This window comes from Chroicocephalus ridibundus, chromosome 5 (assembly GCF_963924245.1).
Source record: "Chroicocephalus ridibundus chromosome 5, bChrRid1.1, whole genome shotgun sequence".
Lineage (NCBI taxonomy): Eukaryota > Metazoa > Chordata > Aves > Charadriiformes > Laridae > Chroicocephalus > Chroicocephalus ridibundus.
Window position 1 is genome coordinate 31,343,633 of NC_086288.1, and position 22,440 is coordinate 31,366,072.

At 42.2% G+C, this 22,440-nt stretch overlaps 1 protein-coding gene across 1 annotated transcript in view; it reads right to left on the reverse strand.

The window, feature by feature from the left end:
* LOC134516241 (melanopsin-like) overlaps window positions 1–20,821 on the reverse strand; it is a 38,063-nt gene extending 17,242 nt beyond the window's left edge. The window contains exons 1-5 of the mRNA XM_063336201.1: window positions 20,750–20,821; window positions 5,438–5,580; window positions 3,009–3,142; window positions 1,467–1,670; window positions 866–1,037 (exon numbers count right to left, since the gene is read on the reverse strand). Coding sequence (XP_063192271.1) covers window positions 866–1,037; window positions 1,467–1,670; window positions 3,009–3,142; window positions 5,438–5,571 — 644 coding nt within the window. The 5' untranslated portion in view covers window positions 5,572–5,580; window positions 20,750–20,821. The remainder of the gene's footprint in view (window positions 1–865; window positions 1,038–1,466; window positions 1,671–3,008; window positions 3,143–5,437; window positions 5,581–20,749) is intronic.
* Between the last annotated feature and the right edge of the window lie 1,619 nt (window positions 20,822–22,440).

Here is a 22,440-nt window from a genome sequence, read left to right on the forward strand (position 1 = left end):
TAAAAACCAAGACCACAGCCAGAAATAGAGCTCAGCAGAAACTTCAATTTAGGCGTGCAACTAAACACGCTTGTAAAAATGGAATTTAGCCTTGTGAAGCCAAATGACTTCAACAAGTGCCTGCAGATAGGCTCAAAGTAAAGCCATCGGAGCTGATGACACTGCGAGCAGCGGGAAGGACTCACAACTCCAGCTATTGTTGGATCAGACCAAAGATAAGACATGTGCTCATTAGGAGAAAAATAACTGACAGAATGAAGTTGCTTTAGAGATCTAACACCCTGCTGATACTTGATTTCAAAGATAGAGCAACAATTTGGAAAGAAAAAAAAAGTGTCCTAACAAACATAGCCAGATATTGTGCATGCAGTTGTGATGCTTGAGTGAACCACAAGGTTTTCTGGGATGTCTGCCTCAAATAAAACAACTGTCAAAAAATATGAGGACTGTTATGTTTACAGAGCAGCCCAAAGGCAGACGATGCCCCCATTGCTACATGCCATTTATCATCCCTTGGGGCTGAAAACTGTGCTGGAATGCACAGGGACTGTGTTCCTTGTATTGTAAATCTGAAATACAAATAATCCAAACTATCAAATTATCTGATATACCATTAATTACCACACTCTGGGCTAAGATTAGAACCACCAGAGACTTCTTTCCCTACTCTAAACTGCATACATCCATTCCAGTTTTTACATTGGCAAAAATATTTCTCCAGTTACAGCTGTTAATGAACTGCCACTTTATTTCCAATTTCAATTCAGAATAATTTTTGATTCAGATTTTTCTGCAGATAAAGAAATTGAGAAAATCTTCTAGTGCAAGAAAAGGGACATTTACTTATTTCAGTTACATTGCTTACCTGCCAGTACGTCTTATGGCCAGGAACATAAATAAATAGCAATGGAATATTATTATCAGGGGAATAAAAAACACGCAGCAACATAAAATCATGGTGTAACTTCTGTTTGCAGCAGAATAGGTTACATAGTCCCACGTACAGGATATCATCAAGCCCTCAGGCACATAGGAACCTATGAAATACATGGAACACATTATTTACACATACATCCAAATCTTGCACAATTGCTGATCCAACAACTGAGCAATTAAAATAAACCCTGTACTGTATATATAGTCTCCAAGAGCTATGCGTGATGTATTATATGTGTGGTCTAAGAATACAAGTGCACACACGGAGAGGAGGTTCTGACTGCCAGACCCTGAGATATACCTAATACTCCACCTGCAATTTGTTCTGCTTAAATACAACCTGGGGGTAGGGGGGAGGAGGGTATCTGCACTGCAATAGGTGCAGATACACAGTACAACAGCAATCTATCAAGTGCTGGCTAGACAGCCACCAGAGAACTTATAAAAAAAAAAAAATCTCTTTCTTTTCATACCCCGAGTAAGGCTAAAACAGACCACATAGGGAACTCTAGAAGAGATAGACGACATACTCCACCCGAGGAGCGGAGCCACGCTCCATCCCAGCGAGTACAGCCACACAACAGCGATGACCTGGATGGTGCGTTTCTTTGAAGTCCACTGTATGGATCGCAGGGGCTTAGTGATCACAAGGTAGCGGTCAACAGAAATAGCCAATAAAGTCATCATTGAGGTTATTCCGAAGAGCGCCCCACAGAAAGCGTACAAGTCACAGCCTGAAGCAGAAGGTGGCAATGTCAGGGATTTTCTTAAAACCGATGCATGTTTTCTCTCTGAGCCTGACATGATAAATCTCCCATTTTTTCCAGGCTCAGGATTTCTCTTCCATTAGAAGAATTTTCTTAGCCTCACCGTTTCATAATTATTAAGTGTTTATTAGAAAAAACCACAATTATTAATAAAATACAAACATACGTATTTAACAAGTTCTACTCTCTACTGCTGGCTGCAACTGGGAACCTTTTGTCAATGGAAAACTGCCTCAAAGAAAATCCAATCTAATTAAAGTTACATTTTCCTGGACTGTTGCCGAATATATTGATCTTAACAGGCTGCAGCAGACATCTGTCTGCTAATGACAGATGGATGTTTCAAAAAATGACTTTGGTTTATGTAGCTTAAAAATGTAAAAGTGGTTTAAATTTGATGGCTAAAAGACCAGCTGTAAAACATAGCTCCAAGCTCCTATATTTAATAGCAGCACTTTTTTTAAAAACTGACAGTTTTTACACGAAGCAGGGTTTTTCCCCCTCTTTGCATTCAGGCGTTGTGCTAGCAGATGAAAACTTGTAGAGTTAGACCGTCCCTCGTTTGATTCAGAAACATTTGTCGAATGATCATTCATTCTGGGGATCTTGCATCACCCCACGTGGTTATAGACAACAGCCCACTGGGTACGAGAGGCAATCGAAGTACCAGATTCAACCTTAAAGTAGACTTCTTCTAAAGTCTTTATAAGTAACCTGCAATTAAGGACCAAATCTCACTCAACCCAAATCAATTGCCTCATTCGTGGCAGCATGATAATTTACGCTGATTTTACCCAAGGGGATGAGCAAGACTGAAAACATCCTCAAACTAACGAAGACCCTTTCTGTGCTGCTAAATAACACATGGTCTCTGGACTTGCTCCACCAATACGTGACTGCTACTTGGTGCGAATTTTCACCCAGTGCTGTGATGAGCAGTAGCAAGCAGAGCATCAAGCCTTCTGAGGAACTTGCTATACTCTTAAACCTATACAGAAAAAAATATTTACAACTTAATAAAATTTTTCTACCCACCTTGAGCCATAGCATATGCCCTTACAACCTAAAGGGTAACATGATTACATGTTGATGTTGACTTCTTTCTCTCCAAAATAAATAAGACGAAAGAATCAAACCTATAACACAAAACATGTGCCACCATGCCGACTGACGATGCCAGCAACCTGGGTTGTCACTCAAAAGTCTTGTGCTGCTGCCTCCGCAGCACAAGGCAAGACAGTTATGGCTAAAATAGGTTGCATACAGTGTAGAGATGGTGAGGTATGAATTAGTGCTGAAAAGTACCTATATCTCCAAGTATCCACTCTCCGTGCAAGCTGTTGACAAAGCACATGGGTGCCTGAGAAGCCGACATCAGAAAGTCGCTCGCAGCCAAATTCATTATAAAGTAGTTTTGGGGTGTCCTCAGCTTCTTGTTGCTTAAAAACATGAGAAATATGTGGTTTTAAATAGACAAAGTGAACAGTTAACTTTATAACTTTGCCTACTAGCATAAATAAATACCATCTGGGTTGGAATTGGTGGTTACTTACAGTCAATCAATTGCTAATCATCAGTCAATTACTGCAGCTACAGATACAGTCATTTCAAAATGATGACTGACAATAGCAGGGGGGATAAAATTGATTGTTTTGTCTTCAGACTGAGGAGAATTCCAGCTGTTGTGAAAAATATGGATTTGTTAGGAGAAGAGCAGTTCCCTGTAAGAGCAGTAGCACTGAGCGTGTCCTGCACTGCACAAGACCAGGACCTGAAGCAGGCTGCAGAGCCAAAGGATCTGCTTTTGGTGAATTTTTGAATGCGGCTCACCACATTACCACTAACTAAATGACCTTTTGCAATGTGCTACAGCACAAGCAGAGCATTCACAGAGATTTTTTTAAAAAAATACTTTTTGTTCATACACATCTCATAAGAGATAACAAAACCACTCAGCTGCAGGTGAACAGGAAACATTAAACATCCCAACAAGGAGCTTAAAAGCAGCAGCCTGCCTGCAAGCAAACTTTATCCAAAGGAAAAAAACTTCACTTCCAGGTTTTTTTCTACATATCTTGCCACCTGACATAGTGTCACTTCTTAGGGATATCTGCAGTTACAACCTCCTAGGAAACTTTCAGCTGATATTCAAGATGACCCTTGTCTCTGGCTGAGAGGAATAAAGATGCTGGTAATGTGATAAAGAACCTCTCACTTTTACTTGGGGTTATTTGGTTGAATGTGCTCTTGTTGCTCCAATCAAATGTTATGTCCCGTTACAAAAGCTAAATTAATTTGTGAGTTCAGCTCACCCAAATCTACCTTCAAACTGGCACCTTTGAGAGATACCCTGAGAAGGTGCAATGCTGAACTAGTAATCCCTCAACCTGAACCGCTGTATTGGTTGCATGGCGAAGCAAAGAGCTTCGATACCTAGAGTTTGAATTCAGGACTTTTCAGAGTGTCAGGTACATATAATAGAAAAAGAAGTGCCTTGGCGCACCCCGTGAGACATAGGGAGGAAGCAGAGTTTTACAAATGGCTTTGCTCTTGAAACCTGCATGCAGTAATTCTCAATAGTTGGAAATAACCGTTTCTTTTCCCCCAAATGCCTCCTTCAGTGTAGAAAGTTGAACAACTGAGACCTCCCTGATGTGCTTTAAAATATTTGCAGCTAACATGAATTTCTTTCCTCAGGCTGATTAAGAAATACTGAAAATGAAATAGAGGAAGCCATCTCAATGCTTCTGCAATTCTAAAAAAACCTTGGGTCTCATACTGCCTGCAACAACTGGGTGAGCTGCAAGAGAGAGGGGGTGCAGAGCTCACACCTTCACAGGTGCTTGTCTACATATGGAGATTTTCCTGCTTTGACAATTTTATGCTTTTATTATGCCAGCTAAAACAATCAAATTTCAAGAAAAAATGAGAGCTTGTGCTGCATTTCAAAAATCATGAAGGCACCTACAAGTTGAAGGGAATTCAATTTCTCCCTTTTCTCATATTAAAAGCCAGTTATTCAAAATAACAGAACTAACTAATTTCTCTTAAACATTTATGAATAGGAAACTAATGCTTGGTTCATAACCCCACCAGTGTTTCTAGCATTGTAAGCCCCCTCAGCATCAACATGCATGATGACGGCAAGCAGTGAGCAAGAAGGATTTTGAAATCCAGCATCACAGTGTGGGACAGGAGGCGGCTATTCATTTTTTCCGTAAGATTTTTACATACTCTGGCTGCAGTAGCTTTGTCTGTCTATTACAGTGTCAGGAGCCAAGAGAGCACACAAACTGACAGAAATCCTATGACCTGCCTGAAGCAGGGAATACCCTGATGGCATGAGCTCATTTCATGTAACACATTGTTTTCTTGGTCCTTCCAGGACATCTGGGCTGCTAGAAAGAGCATCAGTTTTTGTCAAGTGTTTCTGCAAATTCTACAGGGCTAGTGAAGAAGTCTGCTGTTTCTATCATTAAAAATATTAAACTCTTTTTAAAATTTTCAGTAGAGTTGTTAATAGAACACAGTATTTGGTTTCTCATTTTCTTTTGTTCCTTAAAACACGAGGAATTTACACTGAGGTTATTAGTGACAGGGGTGGAGTGTGTTGCCCTCCCCCATTTGATGCCATCAGCCCTTGCTTGGAGATTTAATCCAAGAGGAACCATCCGCACACAGGCACCGGTGAACCCCAAGGCCAGTCAGATTAACCACAGAAGGAATTTTTGTACCTGTAAAACGCGTAGAGAACTAGGAGGTTTCCAATGATGCCAATGGAGCCAATAATGAGCACACATGTTCCTACCGTGTAAAGAACATGGTCGGGGACCTCTGTCTTGGTCACGGCGTGTGGCTGGGTGCCCATGTTCAAACCCTGAACAGAAAACAGAGGAAAAGGAGAGCTTAGCACATTCAGGATGGCTGTGTCACAGGGGACGGCATGGTCATCCTGTTGAAGGAAGGCAGAGCACTCGCTTCCACGGTTTGTGCAAATCAAATACAGACTTCTGCGCTCATTTCACGTCCCCCATAATGAAGTTTCCCTCAAGTAGCCATCATTGCTTTAACAGCACATATTTATATTAAAGAAACAACAACAGGGAAAACAGACTGGAAAAAAATATTAAGGAAGTTGTGATGATGATGAGAATAAGGCAAAGATGTGCTGGCATAAAACTCGCTCTGCATAATTGCCGCACTTTGGGGTGCAGAGATAGCTGACAACACAATCTTCAGTTCAACAAGGAATAGCTTGTCATACTTTGGCTTTATTAGGAGCACTGATACCAAATCCCACACTTACAAACATTAAATCCCCCGGCTCTCCCCACGCTCCCTATCCACTAACTTAGTGCTGCAAAACCTGGGAATTCCCCACGAAAAAGGTACGAAACCAGAGGTAAAACAGCAGCAGTAGTGTTGCCTGGGTAAGCATAAATACATTAAACATTCTTGACAGCTCTTTCACTGCCCTTTATCACCAGCACATGAATAAAACCTCACCAACTGTCTATGTATTTTTTTTTCCTTTTAAGCAAATTCAGATTTATCGTCTGTTAAATTCAGCAGCAGGGCAGCCTGCAGCTAATCCACTCCGCTCTCATTAGCGTTATCGATGGGAAGAGTCCGAATTGCTCGATATTCTTATTTACCAAGTCAGAAGCAGCTAAGCCTTGCAGAGCACTCACACATGTGATCAGATCTGGGTGGCTTAGTCAAAGGTATGGCACCTTGTCACAGCTGAGGACCTGCTCCGCATCGCCACTGCGCAGCTCAGCAACGTGCAGGGCATGGGACAAGGCTGATTTTGGCCTGCAGGAGAGGAGCTGGGTGACAGAACAGGTTCAAGATGATGACTGTCACCCCACTGGTAGTATTTAAGGGATGAGAATGGTGAGAACAGTCTATTTTTCCCCCGTCGCTAGCTCTCATCTCCCACTCCGCTGCTTCTCCTTTCTGCCTTCTATTATTCCTTGTTCATCTATAAGTGCACACACTACAGCTCCTTCCTTATACAACAGTTCTAGCTGTGGGCATTATCCCCTTGACTACGTGATCCTATTGGGCTGCTCCGTGGGGCAGGTTGGATTTGGTCATAGGAAGCACATGGTGAGATGCATAGCACGACCCAAAGCCAGCGGGTCTGGAGCAGAAATGGTGACAGCAAAGCTCCTGGGGTTGAAGCGATGTTGTAAATGGTACAAAAGCTATTGCTTCAAAGCAGAAAACTGCTTTCAAGCTTTCTCAGTGGTCTGACAGACTCTACACGTAACAGGATGGCTGCTGCCAATGTGACACTTCACCAAAGATAACATCGCCGTAAAAGTAGAAAGAAATGAAAGGGGGCGTCTGCTGGTGCTGGCTGCACCAGGGGCTGTCACTGCCATTCCCAGCGGTTAAACAGCGAGAAAAAATATCACCCTGTGAAGCATTTACCCTTGCAGAAGGTGCGAGAGGTAGTGTAAGAGCGGGCAGCACACAGGGAGGTGGCCCGGGGAGGAAACGCAGCTGTGGCCGTTCGGTGACACCAGGCACAGACGGTGCCGTGCTTGCAGAGCGGGGCTGCCTGGGCACGCAAACTAACCGCAGTAAACTCCTTTCCTCTTCCCTCAAATCTAATCTTCTTAGCAGTGCACGTGCGCTAAATCGGAACCCTGCCTCATTTCTGGCAATGCATACCAAAGAGGCTAAACTGGGGAGAAAGGAAAAAGGTCCCTTTTTACCTTCCATTCCAGCTTATCTGTTAAGCACGATCCGGATTTACCCCTGCAGAGAGGGTTATTACATAGAGGAGTATTATATACACGTTGTAAATTCAAGGCAAGTAGTACTTGCCTGTCGTATACATTATGCTTTACTTCATCATGTGGGAACTCACTGTTGCAGAAACTCATTTGAGAAGCAGACTATGAATTTCACATCCAAAGGTGTCTCGCCTTATCTCACTGCTGAAGAGGAGCCGACTTGGACATTTTGGTCTCATTTATTCAGTTACGAGGGGTGAGCTGCATCAAAAACTGAAAAATGTCTCATGCGACACATTTGTAAACTCAGATTACAGTTTGCTGGCAATACTGGATGATATATAACCTACTGATGCTTACAGAGCGGAATTTGGAAGGCAATAAATACCTGGGATTACACAGAGACTGCAACCTCAGTGAGAAGCTGCAGTGAGGGATGTTTTGATTACACAGGCTTTGGAGAAGGGAATTTGCCTTCAGAGGAGTCCATAAAAAACCACTGACACTTTCGCTGTGATGTTAACATCAGTAAGAACAACTTTAAGAGCTGAACGACAAGGTGGCTACTTACTCCCTCTGTCAGTGTTACCCTGGGACAGCAGGATGTGGCAGGCATCCAGCTGTACGAAGTGTGGCAAGCTGATAAAGACAGAAAACCATTTATAACACTGTAATTTGGATCTAAGAAGAGAAATGTACATATCCATGTGCGTGTGTATATATATATATTTCAACAGAAACTCTCAGCTTTGATGTAAAATAATTTCATTAAAATAGTGGAAAATTGCTAAACAGAACAGGCTAAACCAGTACAAATGGAGCAAGATAATCAAAGAGAATTTATACCTCATTTTAGTCACACAATCAGTTTCACTAATGTGGCATAATTTCAAAATGGAAAACTTTAAGAATAAGGACTTAAATACTCTTCAGGTTGAGAATTTAAAGTCTACTCCGCTGAACAAATACTGCTTTTCCAACACAGACCCTTTCTCAGCAGAGAATAACACCCAATTGGAGATAAACCATCAGTATCTTAAAGGCTTTAAGATAGTCACAAAATTTAAGCTTTCTCCCTTTTCTTACAGTATCACATGTTAGAAGCTGGTCTTTTTGGTAATTTTGATTAACAAGCTAAATACTTGATAATGTAAATATTTTACTGTATAAGGATGAGGACTAGAAATATGAAAAAAAAAGTCTTGAATCCTGGTGACGTGCTCTGTTGAGAGCCTGTTTTTCCTGACAGTGTCAAAAGCTGTTACCACTCTATGCATTTTTCTGGTACATTTAGTTTTTCCCAAGTAATAAGAATAAAATTAAATGATAGAAGAATATTCCAAGTTGCTGTGACTCTTTCCAACCCAAGAAAACCCAGATAATTATTGCAAATCTTTCCGAATGACACAGTAACCAGGAGAGCAGCTAAGTACAGCAGGTTGCATTAGGTATAGTCACTGGTGTGTCTTACCAGGTTAGGTCTATATTAGCTTCTTTTACCACCAAAATTATACACGGTCAATGACAGCTGGTATGAATCAGGAAAAAATCAATTTACACTAACGGAAGAGTCCTCCTGCCTTTCAGGCTTAGCAAAGTGTGGATTTTGCATCCATCTCACGCCACCGCTCTCTAACTGCTAGAATACACTATGCAGTTATACTTCAAGCTGTTCATTTTCATTTTAGTAACAGTGACCTTAGACCCCCTGAGAATGCAATCAGAAACCGTGTAAAGTTAAAAGATGTGCCATGAGATGCTCCCCCAGCCCCAGCTGTTTCACACTGCCATGGCGATGCACGGCTGCCCTGGACTCAGCACATCTATCTCGATAAATTGTGTTTATGGGTGCTCAGTGTCATCACAGCCACGTAATACAGAATGAAAAGCCTGTTCTGTATAAGCCACAGCCTGGCTCCTTCTCTTTAACGCTGTGATTTAAGACAGTGATAATAAAGGAAGGCATTACATTTTGTTCAACTGATACATTGAACATATAATGGATGAAACGAGTTTTCAAGGGCTCACAGGAGACGCGTTTGCCTGTCCATTTTTCTCCCAGGCTGGCTTTGCCTCCCTCCGTTTGTGGTCCGGGGCAGAATCCCAAGCACTCTACTGCAGACACATCTGTTTCCTAAATGAAGGTTTTAAAGACACCATCCAGAATGACCCAGTTGTTTCACTCAAAAATACAAATATAAACAAGCAGCCCATGAAGACGCCGGTACTTGCACTGGGGCCAGCTTCTGGCATACTCGCCTATCCTGTACTCGCTTTGTTTGGCTCCTTCTAAATTAATGCTGCAATCACTTGTGTTTTGACTCTATGAGATGTTGGACCTGACAACTCACATAAATCGTGATGTGGCCTTACCCTTACATGCGATGTGACTACAACATCAAAATGCTGTCACCTACGTGGGTGCTTGGAGGGCTTTTCTGGCAGGGTAACTAACAGATCTGCAGGCAAACGGAGGACAAACAATTAACAGCTGTCCCTCAAATAGCTGGCAAAGGAAGCAGGCACCAGATATAAAAATAAAACTTGGTCTAGTTCTCCCAAAATAAAGATGGAAAACCTAACAGAGAAGGAAAGTTATTCTATGAAAGCTTTTGCAATTTGATTTTTAGTGATAAAACGATGTCCAAATAATTAGAGCCATCTGTTTCTGCTTTCCAGCTGGTAAGATTAATAAAGATTGCAATGCAGAAGACAAAAAAATTGTGGTTAAAAAAAGGAGGGCAATGGCAGGTCCTGTTCAATGGGTAGGGGTGGAAAACAAGGGATGGAATTCAGAAATGGTGGTATGATTGGCACTAGGTGGATATAAGAGTACCTAAAGCCTTATTTATGTTCTGATTTTGGTCACGGATGCAAGCTCATCTTGTGGAAATGATTTACATTGAAATGAGCTTAAGTAAGGGCTTGCTTACATGGGGGATTAATGTGCCCTAACAAGAGAGTGAATTAACAGCACAGCAGCCTCCCTGTGCTGACCCGCTACGTGAGTTCACAGAGTACAAGTTTGATTTTACTGTACAGAAAACTTAAGTCTATACAGTCATGCTTGCAAATTTTAAAGAAAAATAACAAACAATGTTTAGGTATGCCAATACAGGAGCAGTCCACATGTGCCAGTCTGCAGATGTTTTTGAAGCAGTTCATCGAACTGAAGCAGTTACCAGGTAATACTTGCCGAGTTCCTTGCAATTTCACTGATGGTCAATGTAAGAGGTAATTTCAGTGTGAAGCACCATCTGGTTTGAAATGGCGACAAAATTGGGGGCTTATTGAATATCTTGTACATATGAATTCTGGAATCAGCAAACAGAAGACCATTGCTATGTGGCAACTGTGGTACAGCTAGTGATGGTCAGATAATTTTCAAAATATGATGTACTTAAAATGAATAGTTACAGAAAATATTGTTAACACCTTTGGGTATTAAAAAAACAAATAAACAAACAAAAAAAACCCCAAATCAACAACTTTGCTCGGGTTAACTGAACTCCACACCACCACCACACAGTAAATACAGATTAATTCGGTCCTCAGAAGGTCAAATCAAACCACAATCATCCACATGTGGAAAGTTACTTTTCTTATCAGTCTCCGGGCGACACTTTTCTTCCACAGCTCGTTCCAATCAGTTCACATGCCAAACCCAGAAACACTCAAACACATATTTATAGCATGCATTTAATCAGAAAGACAATTGGTTTAGCAAACTGAACTGTGAATTTGATGCAGTTCATCCGAAAGTGACAAACAAGAACAGGAACTGCCAGTGCTGTGTACAACCAATAGCAAAGGCAGCCGGGTACCAAAGTCAGGCACCTGCTCCAGACCTAGGCACGTGTTTATCCAGACTGAGATCATAAGTTTGTGGGGAAAAAAAATGAGAATTTTTTCTATAGTAAAATAGAAACTGAATTAATTCTATTCCAGCAAGTGTTTCTGGGCTGTTGCTGAACTGGACGGCCAGTAGAAAAGCCAATTTAATATTTGACTTCAAGACTCATTTGGGGCACATATCTTTAAGATATCACATTTAGCACAGACCCTGCTTTGACAAGATGCTTTCTTTCAGGTCCTCTGTATCTGCAATTAGACCTCTTAAGTCTGATCAACTTTTCAATATCATGAGAATAAACCAGGTAGATACCCAACAACGTTGGCAAACTCAGGTGTGTCTACATATCCAGCCTTAGGAGGCAATGTAAGCAATGTTTAAAAATTAAAAATTCATGTTTTAGAATTAATAAGATGATATAAAATGATTCAAATGAGAATTACACAGCAATCAGAAGTAAACAATAAAAGTGAAAATAAGTGAAGTTTTAATATCTGTCTGCTCATTACAAAGTCATCTAAGGGCATATTTTCATCTTGCTAGAGACTAACAGAACCTTAAAATGTAAAGTCTATTCTGGAGAGTAAACAGACTTTGCTTTCTATGTACATCCCAAGTCACACCGCTGAAATTGGTGAGAAATGGCAGGTTTGCTCCTCTGAGTATAAAAAAAAATAAAATAAAATAAAACAACAACAAAATCAGCCCAGCTGAAACCCAATGAGCTGGCTTTTGTTCCAGCTCGAGCGCTATCTGCGCCACCTGGGCAAGGGTTAGCAAACGTGACGGCTTACTCAAAGTCTTACAAGTTATTCCACTGAGTGTGCCTTCACAGCCCAGCCTTGGGAGGAACACTGGGTTACTCACTTATTTGCCAGTGATTCCCAACAAAGACAAGGAACTAGCACATCCTTGCCTTAATCCAAGTTTCTATAATCAGACCTTGAGGCAACCGATTGTTTTTTCCAAGACCAGAAAGTGCTAAAGCATGTTTTCTGAGGGCATTTCTGTTCCAGTACTGGTATACTTGTATAACCATCCCAGGTCTTCACAACATTTTCCTCTACAGAAATTTTATGTAGAACTTAAAAGAGCCAACTTCAACCTTGACTTCAGCATTTTGAAAAAACAAGCAGATAAAAGCCCACTACCAGAGTCTGTTAGTACTCAACTGAGTCAGAGACTCAGTCCATCTTCCCCTTCTCACCTTTCACAGGCTCACACACCAGTACAGCCAGTTCCTTAACATGATCCCTGAGACACTCACCGTGTTGTCCCCTTGGCCATAAACACCTTCAAAATTGTCTGATGCTATGCCCAAATGCGCCCCTAATTACACCACCAGCTACGCATGTCTAGGCAGGCAGCACGCCGAACAAATCTAATCGATGCTAGCAGTGCATCAAAATTATCTGGACTATCACAGTTCAGTGCATACTTGTTTTGTCTGTGAGGGACGGGAATGGATGACTTAGCATGGTGAAACAACAAAGCAGTAGGCAGAAATCTCAGGATATATTTTTTAGAGCATTAGAGCATGTTAAAGAAAAGCACGTGTTGTCAAAACACGATACAGAGTTATTTCCTTCAATATAAAAAATCTTGCAGTCTTCAAGGAGAAACAATTTATACTCCACAGCAAATATTTAAGTTTTTATCTTCTCATGCATTATGCACATACACTTTCATAGATTATTTTTCTCCCCCTGTGCATCTTACTGCTAACTGATGTTCTTTAATAATCAAAGCTGACCTAAAAAAAACTCCAAAGCCTTTTATCCTGTGTTTGCTACTTGGTGGTGAGAGTGTTCTCAACTCACTGGCACTATCACCCTTTGGCATATCATGTGCTCCTCACCTGAGCTCCTCTCCCCTCTCTACCGCCTCTGAGCTCCTGTAGCTCATCCTGGTCCATTCGACTCATCCCAGGCTGCCAGATGACTGCTGCTCCCTTTTCACCAGCTTCATACACCTCTGACTGGGATGCTCCCACTCCAGCCTGCCCACCGCGCATCCAAAGCGATTTCATGGGATGCCGCTGTTTGCTGATGGCAACGCGGTGCTGCAGCACCCGGATGGAGCCCTTTCCCAGGCTTCACGAATTTCCACGAATGTTGGCACCACGTTTTGAAATTCTGATCTCTGCCAGGGGATATCACACCCTGCCCTCGGGTTTCAAAGATCTTGAACATATGCTCCGGTTTATGGACAGCTAGACTTTTATATTTTATTTTTAAAAAATAATATTTTCTTCCTTACTGTTGATAACTGAGAGTGATCCTTCACCAGCCACCTCTGGCTTTATGCGCCTCGTCTAGACGTTAGGAGTCTTTTCATTGCACGGTTCTGCTTCTCGGGGAGACCCAGCTGCTTCAGCTGCTGCCAGAAGATCTGTGTGCCAAAACCAATCTGAGAAGTGGGCCCTGCGTTTTTAAAGAAATCCCATGGAAACACGTGCTTATTTTTAAGGATTCTGGGGGAGAAAAAAAAAAAAAAATCAAGAACTGACATCAGCTTTTCAAAAGGCGATTACAAAATGAAAACACATCCTAATAACACAGTTCAGACAAGATGTTAATAACTTATACTAATCCTATACAGCCTTTCTAATGATACTTATAAAAATACAAACAGCTAATATTTTTCATCGATTTGGTCATTTGGTTCCTGCTGTATTGTCTGCTCTATATTTTTTCTATTCTGTAACTTACAATGAATTGTAGTGAATGATGAAGGAAGTGCAATGATAATAGTAGAAATACACTTCCTCTATTAGCTACATTTCAGTTAAATTTTATTTACAATTTTTATTAGCTGAGCGTAAAAAAACTGCGGTTCCCTATTTATAAAAAAAAATAAAAAACACCTGATTTTTCTTCTGCAGAGAATATTCTTAATCGAAGGCCTGAAATCAGAGACATTCTTCATTAACTAGGGTAATTTCCATGTTTCAACAAGAAATTTTGCTTGTTGGTAGTAGGGTGGAGGGTAATTTAAAGCAACCTCCAGCCTCTTGATGCCATTTGCATCATTCTGTCTTGTACATTTAAGTACATGAAAAATGCTAAAATGAGTCAGGCCAGAAGTCCACCAACTCCCATATCTGGCAACAGATGCTTTTAGGGGAAGAACATGGAGAATACAGCGAGTGCACCTTCTCCGTCTGTTAACTTCAAGCACATTTGTGGATATTAGTATGAACATTGTAGCATTCGGTTTCTGTTTAGATCAAAGAAATGTCTCATCACTCTAAGCTGAGGATTATTCCCATGTAATATCTGCTTGCCTCTGTTTAATATTCCTCTGTGGATGGAAGGGGGGAATGTAGAAGGCAGACCCAGACTCTACCCAGAGGCACACAGTGAATGCACAAGAGACAACAGGCACAATTTTGCAACGGGCAAAATTTTCAATGAGATTGGTGAAGCAGTGAAACAGGGGCCCAGAGAAACTGCACAATCTTCCTCCATAGAGAACTTCAAAATGCTGAAGTCAGCCCAGCTTGGAGCAGGAGGTGGAACTTGACAACTCCCCTTCCAACCTAAGATATTCCATGGTGCTAGGAATAAACCCCTCCAAAACTTATAGTGAAAAAATATAGGTTTAAGCCATAAGTAAAATTAAATACTATTCTAGTTACTTAAGGACAGATATGCTGTCTCAATAAATTGAAAATCTTCCTAGCGTACCTTCTTTTACTTTCAGAAGGAACTGGGGACACACAACAAAAGCCAAATGAACATATATGCCCGTTTTTCACCTAGCCTGATTAGATAAGCAATCTGCACCGGGACTGTCTTTCTTGGCTAGGTTGGCTGCAGTCAGTGCTCCACTTCATTTGTAACAGTTTCTCCTGCTGTGGCTTTAGGTCCCACATGAAAAGACAGATTTCCAGAGGTTTTTAGGCACTTCACACCTATTGATTGCGCCGGTGGCAATACACTTACTCTTCTCCTGTGCTGTTGAAAATACTCCTTGGTGTTTATCTGCACTGTTAGATGCCCAAGCATCATGAAAATTTGGCTTTGGAATATTTTGTGATTAATTTTAGAGAATTTAACTGTATCGCTGGTGCATTGTTTAGTCCAATGGCCTATGTGTTTCAGTCTGACAGGTTCCCACTAGACACTCTAAATGCTCTGTTTAGAATGAAACACCTAGCCACCATAGGTAATGGTGATACTGAAGATTACTGGGAAGAGAAGGAAATTATTGGGTGAGATATATTCAAGGCTACCCGTCTCTCCAGTGAAAGGCAAATCTTTACTGTCAAACGAAGCATGTGACAGTAGTGCAACCTCCCTTCCCTCTCCAAAACAAGAGTAAAACAAACTCTCATCCGGGAAGGAGATCATTGCTTTTCTAGTCGCCTGGAGGTTTGAAGCACTCATTAATTCCTTGTGGATTTAGTGTTGCTAAAGGAACAAACAGACCAACGTCCAACGAACAAGTGAAGGTCGCAACTCCATTTACAATTAGCAAGCTACCGCAGTACTGAAGACTTATTTCAAAGGAAGATTGAAGCAGCACTGGCAAACTAATAAGGAACTACAATATGGGCACAATTAGAGAGCAATTAGAGCAATCAAAAAACTCCCAGATTTAAAAAATACTAAAATAACGGAACATGTTTTGACACATTTTGTGGGAATAGGCGTGTATATTAAAGTAACTTCTGTATCTCCCGGAAAACTTAATTATCTCATGGCAGTGCTCATCTTGGAAGAGGAAACAATATCTCACACAAAAGCCTTATTTTTGATCTGGAGAAGCATCAAGACAACTTTGATATAGCAGTGAAGGAGCTTCATCCTTTCCCTCTCCACTGTCGTGTGTAGCACGCTGAAAACGGGGACGATGTAGTTGTTTTAATGAGGCCTCTTGTTTTAATCACATAGAAAATTTTCTTTAACTCTGAATAACTTCCACAGACCACTTTTCAAGACTTCACAAAAGGTAAAAAAAGGTTTAGCACGCCTATATTAGGAAACATCCTCTTCCTCTCACCCTCACAATAATCTCCAGATCTGGGGGGCATTTGAAGCAAGTCCTACGTTGCCTTTGCAACATCAGCTTGGAACCATGATGAACTACCCAAAAAGAAAATCTCAGCACAAAGCAGCTTCTTTTCCTGGTTTAAGATGGAAGTGCTGTTTTACAAAAAGAGAAGCCCACAATCCAGTTAGGTTCAAACCTGGTTTTACCGCACCAAGTCAGAAAGCCTCAGTTTTTTTCTGCAGAGCCCTACTTCTCATCCAGACAAAAACTAGCTCTTTCTGAACCTTTATTTTTAAGAAGCGTATAAGCAAGCCAGCAAAGCAGTAGGCACTGGAGAATCTCACAAAATAAACAAAACTAAGTCTAACAAAGCACTGTTTGTGCCTCAAGTCATGTTCGTACTACACTTAAGCTCATACCAGGCCTTTCTCAGTCCAGCCAACTCCATAAAAGCACGGCACTAAAGAGTATTTTTCTAAAGAGTATTTTTCCATGAAAAAACGGGTGAAGGGATAATCTACTCACAACAGCTGTGAGGGCAAGAGAGATACTCATTTAAGATTTCTCCACAAGTAAGGAGCCCGTTGAAAACAAATATTTAGCGTTAATTGCAAACTTGTACTGACATTTAAGGGTAATTTGTTGCTGTTAGCTTTGTTGTGATCAAATGGTCAACACTGAGCTAATAACGGGAGCCGAAAAGCAATTTCACAGCACTTGTACAGTCATTACGGCTGAATGCAAAATAATTCTACCGCAAATGGATTACCTAAGGGTCTTGAAGCACTACCCAGGACACCATCAGACCGCTACCTCATGCACTATTGAGGAGGGACTGCCAATACTGCAGATCTTGCAGCCCTCCAGCACTTGAGATGACCCGCCTTCCCTCACCATCTGCTTTAGGACTAACTGACCGGCACTTACCTGCAGCAGTGCCACTAGAGTTTTCCAAAGTGCCAGCATTAGTCCAGGGGCTCCCTGGTGCTCTTGCTGTCACCGCTAACCTTCGTTTGCTATCGCTCATCTTCTGTGCGATGGTCTCTACTGCAATGCTGTGGAGGGAGGGGCCTCCTATGTCAGCGGGGGCATGGTGAGGCCAACGCCGCACGTTTCTAAGCTGTGTTCACTCTTTCCCTACCATGGTGAAGGTTTAGTCAGCTACCTTATTTGAATATTAGCACAGGTTTCAGCATAGATATCTTTTCAGAATATATCAGGTATTTAAGAAAGTAAAGGCAAGTACTAGGCAAGTAATTTTCTGATCACTAGGGTTATTGTTTGCAGAAAGTTCAATAGCAGTACTTTGTCCTTTTTCTAATTAAAAAAAAAAAAAACCCAACAAATAAACTTCCTCCTCACCTGAGATCGAGTCCTTTTTCAGGCACTGCTGACTTAACAGGGCACAAAGAAAGCATGCTCCTTCCTGTTGCTCTTTTAGCTCTAGACTACCTGTAGCTGTTTAAGTTGTTTGTGTCGTCCTCCTGTCAGCGTGGACTTGGTGTCATCTAGCCAGTTATTCGTTGGCAACACAGCTGTGCTGATGGCAGTCGGTAAATTTCCATGGGCATCAGGCACGTATCCCCACCTGGCATTCAAGTCTTCTAGTCTGCATCACCCATTAAACTCGGCAGCCTCTCGCAGTGCTCTCTCTTTGCACAGCAAACATCAGAAAAGTCCATCTGCCTATTTCTTGGGCTTTCTACTAGGGTATGTTTCAGCTTCAAATGGTGACAAACAAAGCAGCTGATACCATTCCCCGGGTCTGCTCTCAGCAGGAGAGCCCGTGACCCCAGGCTTGGGCCTCACTGCAGCAGGCTGCGTATGTGGTGATCCAGCTGCATAGCAGCCCAAGTCCACACTGTTGACCCGTGCCATACATTCTGCAGGCATGCCATTGCGTGTTGAACTACTGCCTACCATCCAGCATCACACGTTGCTCGCTGTTTTGTTATCTACTCGCTAAGCATGCTCTCAAGTCCCAGTATCTACCAAAACCACACGTGAAGTTTGACTTTTTATGCTGATGTTTCCCAGGGTGACTCTCCTCATCAGAGAATTTATAGAAGGTGTCTAGCGGCCATATTCTTGAGTGCTTTGGTAGCGCACAGTAATTTTGTGCAAGTCAGTCTGACACTTGCCTCTCAGCTGCGTTACAAGTAACTCCTTCACTTCACTTGCACTAGTATACCAACATTTCCTGCTTTTCAGGGCTCAAAGAGCTTAGCTTGTACTGCAGCTGCAATGTCTTGCAATTATGTGTTTTCTTGTTATGTTTGCATAACTTTGAGAAACTCTTGGGTACATTGATACCAAAGGCTGAATCATCTCATCTAGTAACGTTGCTTTGTCATGTTCTGGTGCTTCAGGAATGTTATCAGCCTCCTTTAGTCACCTGCAACAATATGCAGACACATCTTTCTATTCTGGGCCCCATCTGGTGTGTGCAATGAAACTGCTTCAAACTCTGTTTGGCCAAGAGCTGCCAAATTAAGTAAGCCATCTTCGGCAGTCACACTCTCTCTGCAGGCTGGCACCCCAGCACATTGGAAGTACAGGACATCCTGGGGGGAATAATTTGCAACCTCTAAAGGCAGTCAAACAACGTCAAAAAAATTCAACTTTAAATCCCTTGATGAGCTTACTGAGGTATGTGCAAATACACTCATGTTTTTGTACAGATAAGTTCATGGCAAGAAAAAGTAATACAGAATGGGAGTTAGTTCAAAAATTGTCTAATAAATAATGACAGTGAAAAAATCTTGGACTTCCTAGGGCACCATAAAGAAAGTTTAACAGCTAAAATAACCCACACAGACACCACGATAAACTTGTGATTAAAAAGACAAAACCAATTAGAAGTGAATACCTTCAGTAGTGCCAGAACGCACTCAGTGCATTTAAATGATTTGGGGTTGAGTTACACGCTCAAACTCCGGTTCATTTGCTATTTATTTATTTCTTAACTTAAGAGGACTCTAGAAAAGGCTTGCCCAACTTTTTCCTTTCTGATTTATTCTAGGACAACGACCTGTTGTAGTGAGATGACATCTACAGCTTCCCTCCCAAGCTGGAGTTTCTCCCATACAATTCCCATAACCCTTTCTCTTCCACTCAAGACTAGAAAAACAAACAAATATTCTTGGTAGACTTCTTTGAATGCCAGGGCAGGACTGGCTAATGAATTAAAGTCCAGGCAAGTTGTCAAAGATTTAGGAGGAAATCGTCTATCCTAAAACCTATACAAAGTATTGTAATGGCATAAAGTCACGGGTATACAGGGACGAGGTGGGGGGGATGAGGGGGTGGGGTGGAGGGTGTGTATGAGGACAGGGGGACACAAATTCTTCATATTTAGTTTGCTGACCCACCTCAGTCTTCTGTCCCAAATCATCATAACTACTTTGCAATGCACAAGAAAATCCTCTTTTCTTTATGAATGTTTTCAAATAATCCTAGCTAAACATATAAACAATTGACAAACAGCACTTCATTTAGGTCACTTTACATTACATTAATCGGCTCCACAAAAGGATAACAACTCTGAAATCTGCTTTAGGACTTCATTTATATTTCCTTTTTCATTGAAATTTTTTTTGCTATTAATGACCAGATCACAATAAGGCTTAGTCAACTAGATCTTGATGATGCAACAAGTACCATTATAAGCAATCATCTGCTACATCCTCCCCTTCATAGCCAGAGCTTTCCCATCAGCCAAAACTCCAAATCCATCCTAAAAATTTAAACAAAACAGCACAAAGGAAATACATATCCCTCTGGGGAGATTTGGGTCAGCTGCACAAAAAAAAAATAAATCAAAATTCACTGCATCGAAACAACTTCAGTGACTTTTTTTTCCCCCCCTTTTAAAGGAGAAGCAATTCATTTAAACCACTCCTTAGAAAACAAAGCAGAAGAGAAACGCTGCCTTCCCTTCTCCCTGCCCAGCTCCCACTTTCCAAAGCCTTCCTCCTGGCACGTACTTTTTGGGTTCAGCCGAAAGCATCTCCCTTCCCTCCGCACATCCGCTGTGTGCAGGACTGCCGAGCTGCGACTCATCCCGAGGAGCGTTTGAAATCCCAGGGTTTAAAAAGCCAGCCGCAAGCAAGCCCTCCTCCGCTCCCAGCCTGCCAGCTCCGGCAGCGTATCGAACAGCAGCGCTAGCCCCCAGCAAACCACCCATCCCGTTATTCAGCCTGACTGGCCACACCACGACTGTTTCAAGTGCAAAAAATCTTTTTTTTTTTTTTTTTTTTTTTTTTTTTTTTTTTTAGGATGGATAGCGGGAGGAGCTCGTTTCCAGGGCGTCCCAGCCGGCCACCTCTGCCCAGCCCAGCCCGGGAGCATCCCGAGTACCACGCCCGAGGGTACCACGCCCGAGGGTACCACCCCCGAGGCTGCGCATCCTCGGGCGGCCGGTGCCCGGGGTCCCGCCTGCCCCGTACCTGCTCCCCGCGGCCGCGGGCGGGCAGCCTGGGCTGGCAGGGACGGAGGCTGGCGTCCAGGATTTCCCTCGCAGCGACTCGCACCCGTGGCTTCTTATGCTTTGGGCTGCGAGGCGCCTGGCTCTGCCTTCCCCGTGACCCCCCCCCTTAGGTGGCTGAAATCACCAGCCGGGCCCCCCCGCGCCGCCCACCCTCCCACCCCCCCTGCCTCTCCAGGCCGGTCAAACCCAGCTCTGGCTTTCTCCTTGCGTGCCCTCTGCTCCATCCCCACGGCCCGCGAAGCCCCACGGCTAGGTTAGAGTATGCTGCAGGTATGAGCAGCCACACGCCTAAAGCTACAGCTGGGCTTCTCACGGGGCTGGCGGGGAACAGGGACTGGGTATAAAACCCAGCAACTCACCCTGGAGTTACTGAAATTTCCTCTGCAGTGTATGCCTCGATCTTCAAGCGTCACCTGTCCTGGAGATGCTTGAATAACCACGGAAAATAAAGTGAATGGCACCAAACGGGGGCACATACCTCACAGAGTCTTGTTGGTGCCATGTTTGTAAAGCTGAGCTCCTCCAAGGCACTGAAACGTGATGAAAAGAGCAGGGATCTGATGGCAGACATGCTCTTCAAGAGTCTCTTTCTCTTGCACTCTGGCCAGAAAGACACCACAAAAACAGCTACATTTCCGTCCCTATATTTTTGTCTTCAATACATTGACAATATTTGCAACATGATTGGTTTTAGCATTCCCCTTTTAAAAGGAGAGGATTCATGAGACAGAGCTTTGTCTGGGAAAAAAAAAAAAAAGGCTCAAAGTAGCAGAGAGAGGAGCAGAAATAGCAATTTAACCACGATATTCAAGGGACTTACAAGCCCCCTCCGCCTGGGGCATGGTGGCAGTCACAGCTTTGCAGGGGAACCTTAAAACTATCTCTGCTGAAAGATTAGTTCTTTTGACTGGTGATTCTAAAGACGATAGAAATTCAATTACAGATATAAAATTTACAAGTATGATGAACATATACCATATAGATAATCTGTAAATGCTGGAGAATACAGCATAACTTCCTAAATTAAAGGCCTCGATTTCAAAACAAAGTTTGTTTTGGCATTTAATATCCCAAAGACACGATGGATATGTTACAACAAAATGAATAATGTACCAGAACAGAAAAAAAAAATATGTGCTTCAGTGAAAGCATGATATGCTGTTATGGATTGTACTATAAAAGTCAAAATTACAGTATCATTGCCATACATAAATGTTTAGATATTGGTATCGTATGTTGATCATTATTACTTCATCCTTGGTTTTCATTCCTTATTGAACCATCATATTTCTATTCGATTATTTGACTTGACAGGTTCTACTTCCCTCCTCTGAAGATGCCCAGTAAATCAAAAGATCAGTATTAGCTGCTGCCTCTTACCAGCAGTGGTACCTCAGCATCTTGATGCTTTATTTTTCAGATCCACCTGGTGACTTGACCTCTGCGATCTGTCTGTTGCAGACAGGTTTGGAAGTAAACTACAGTTCTTTCCATTGCTTTATATGCTCCAAGCTCAAATCCACCAAATGGCGCATACTGTAACAGCTACATAATTATATTTTCTTTATCATTGCATCTCACTATTACCTAAATGATGTGATCCGTTAGATTACCTTTGTTGCCCTTAAAAATATTATGTTGATGTTCTAG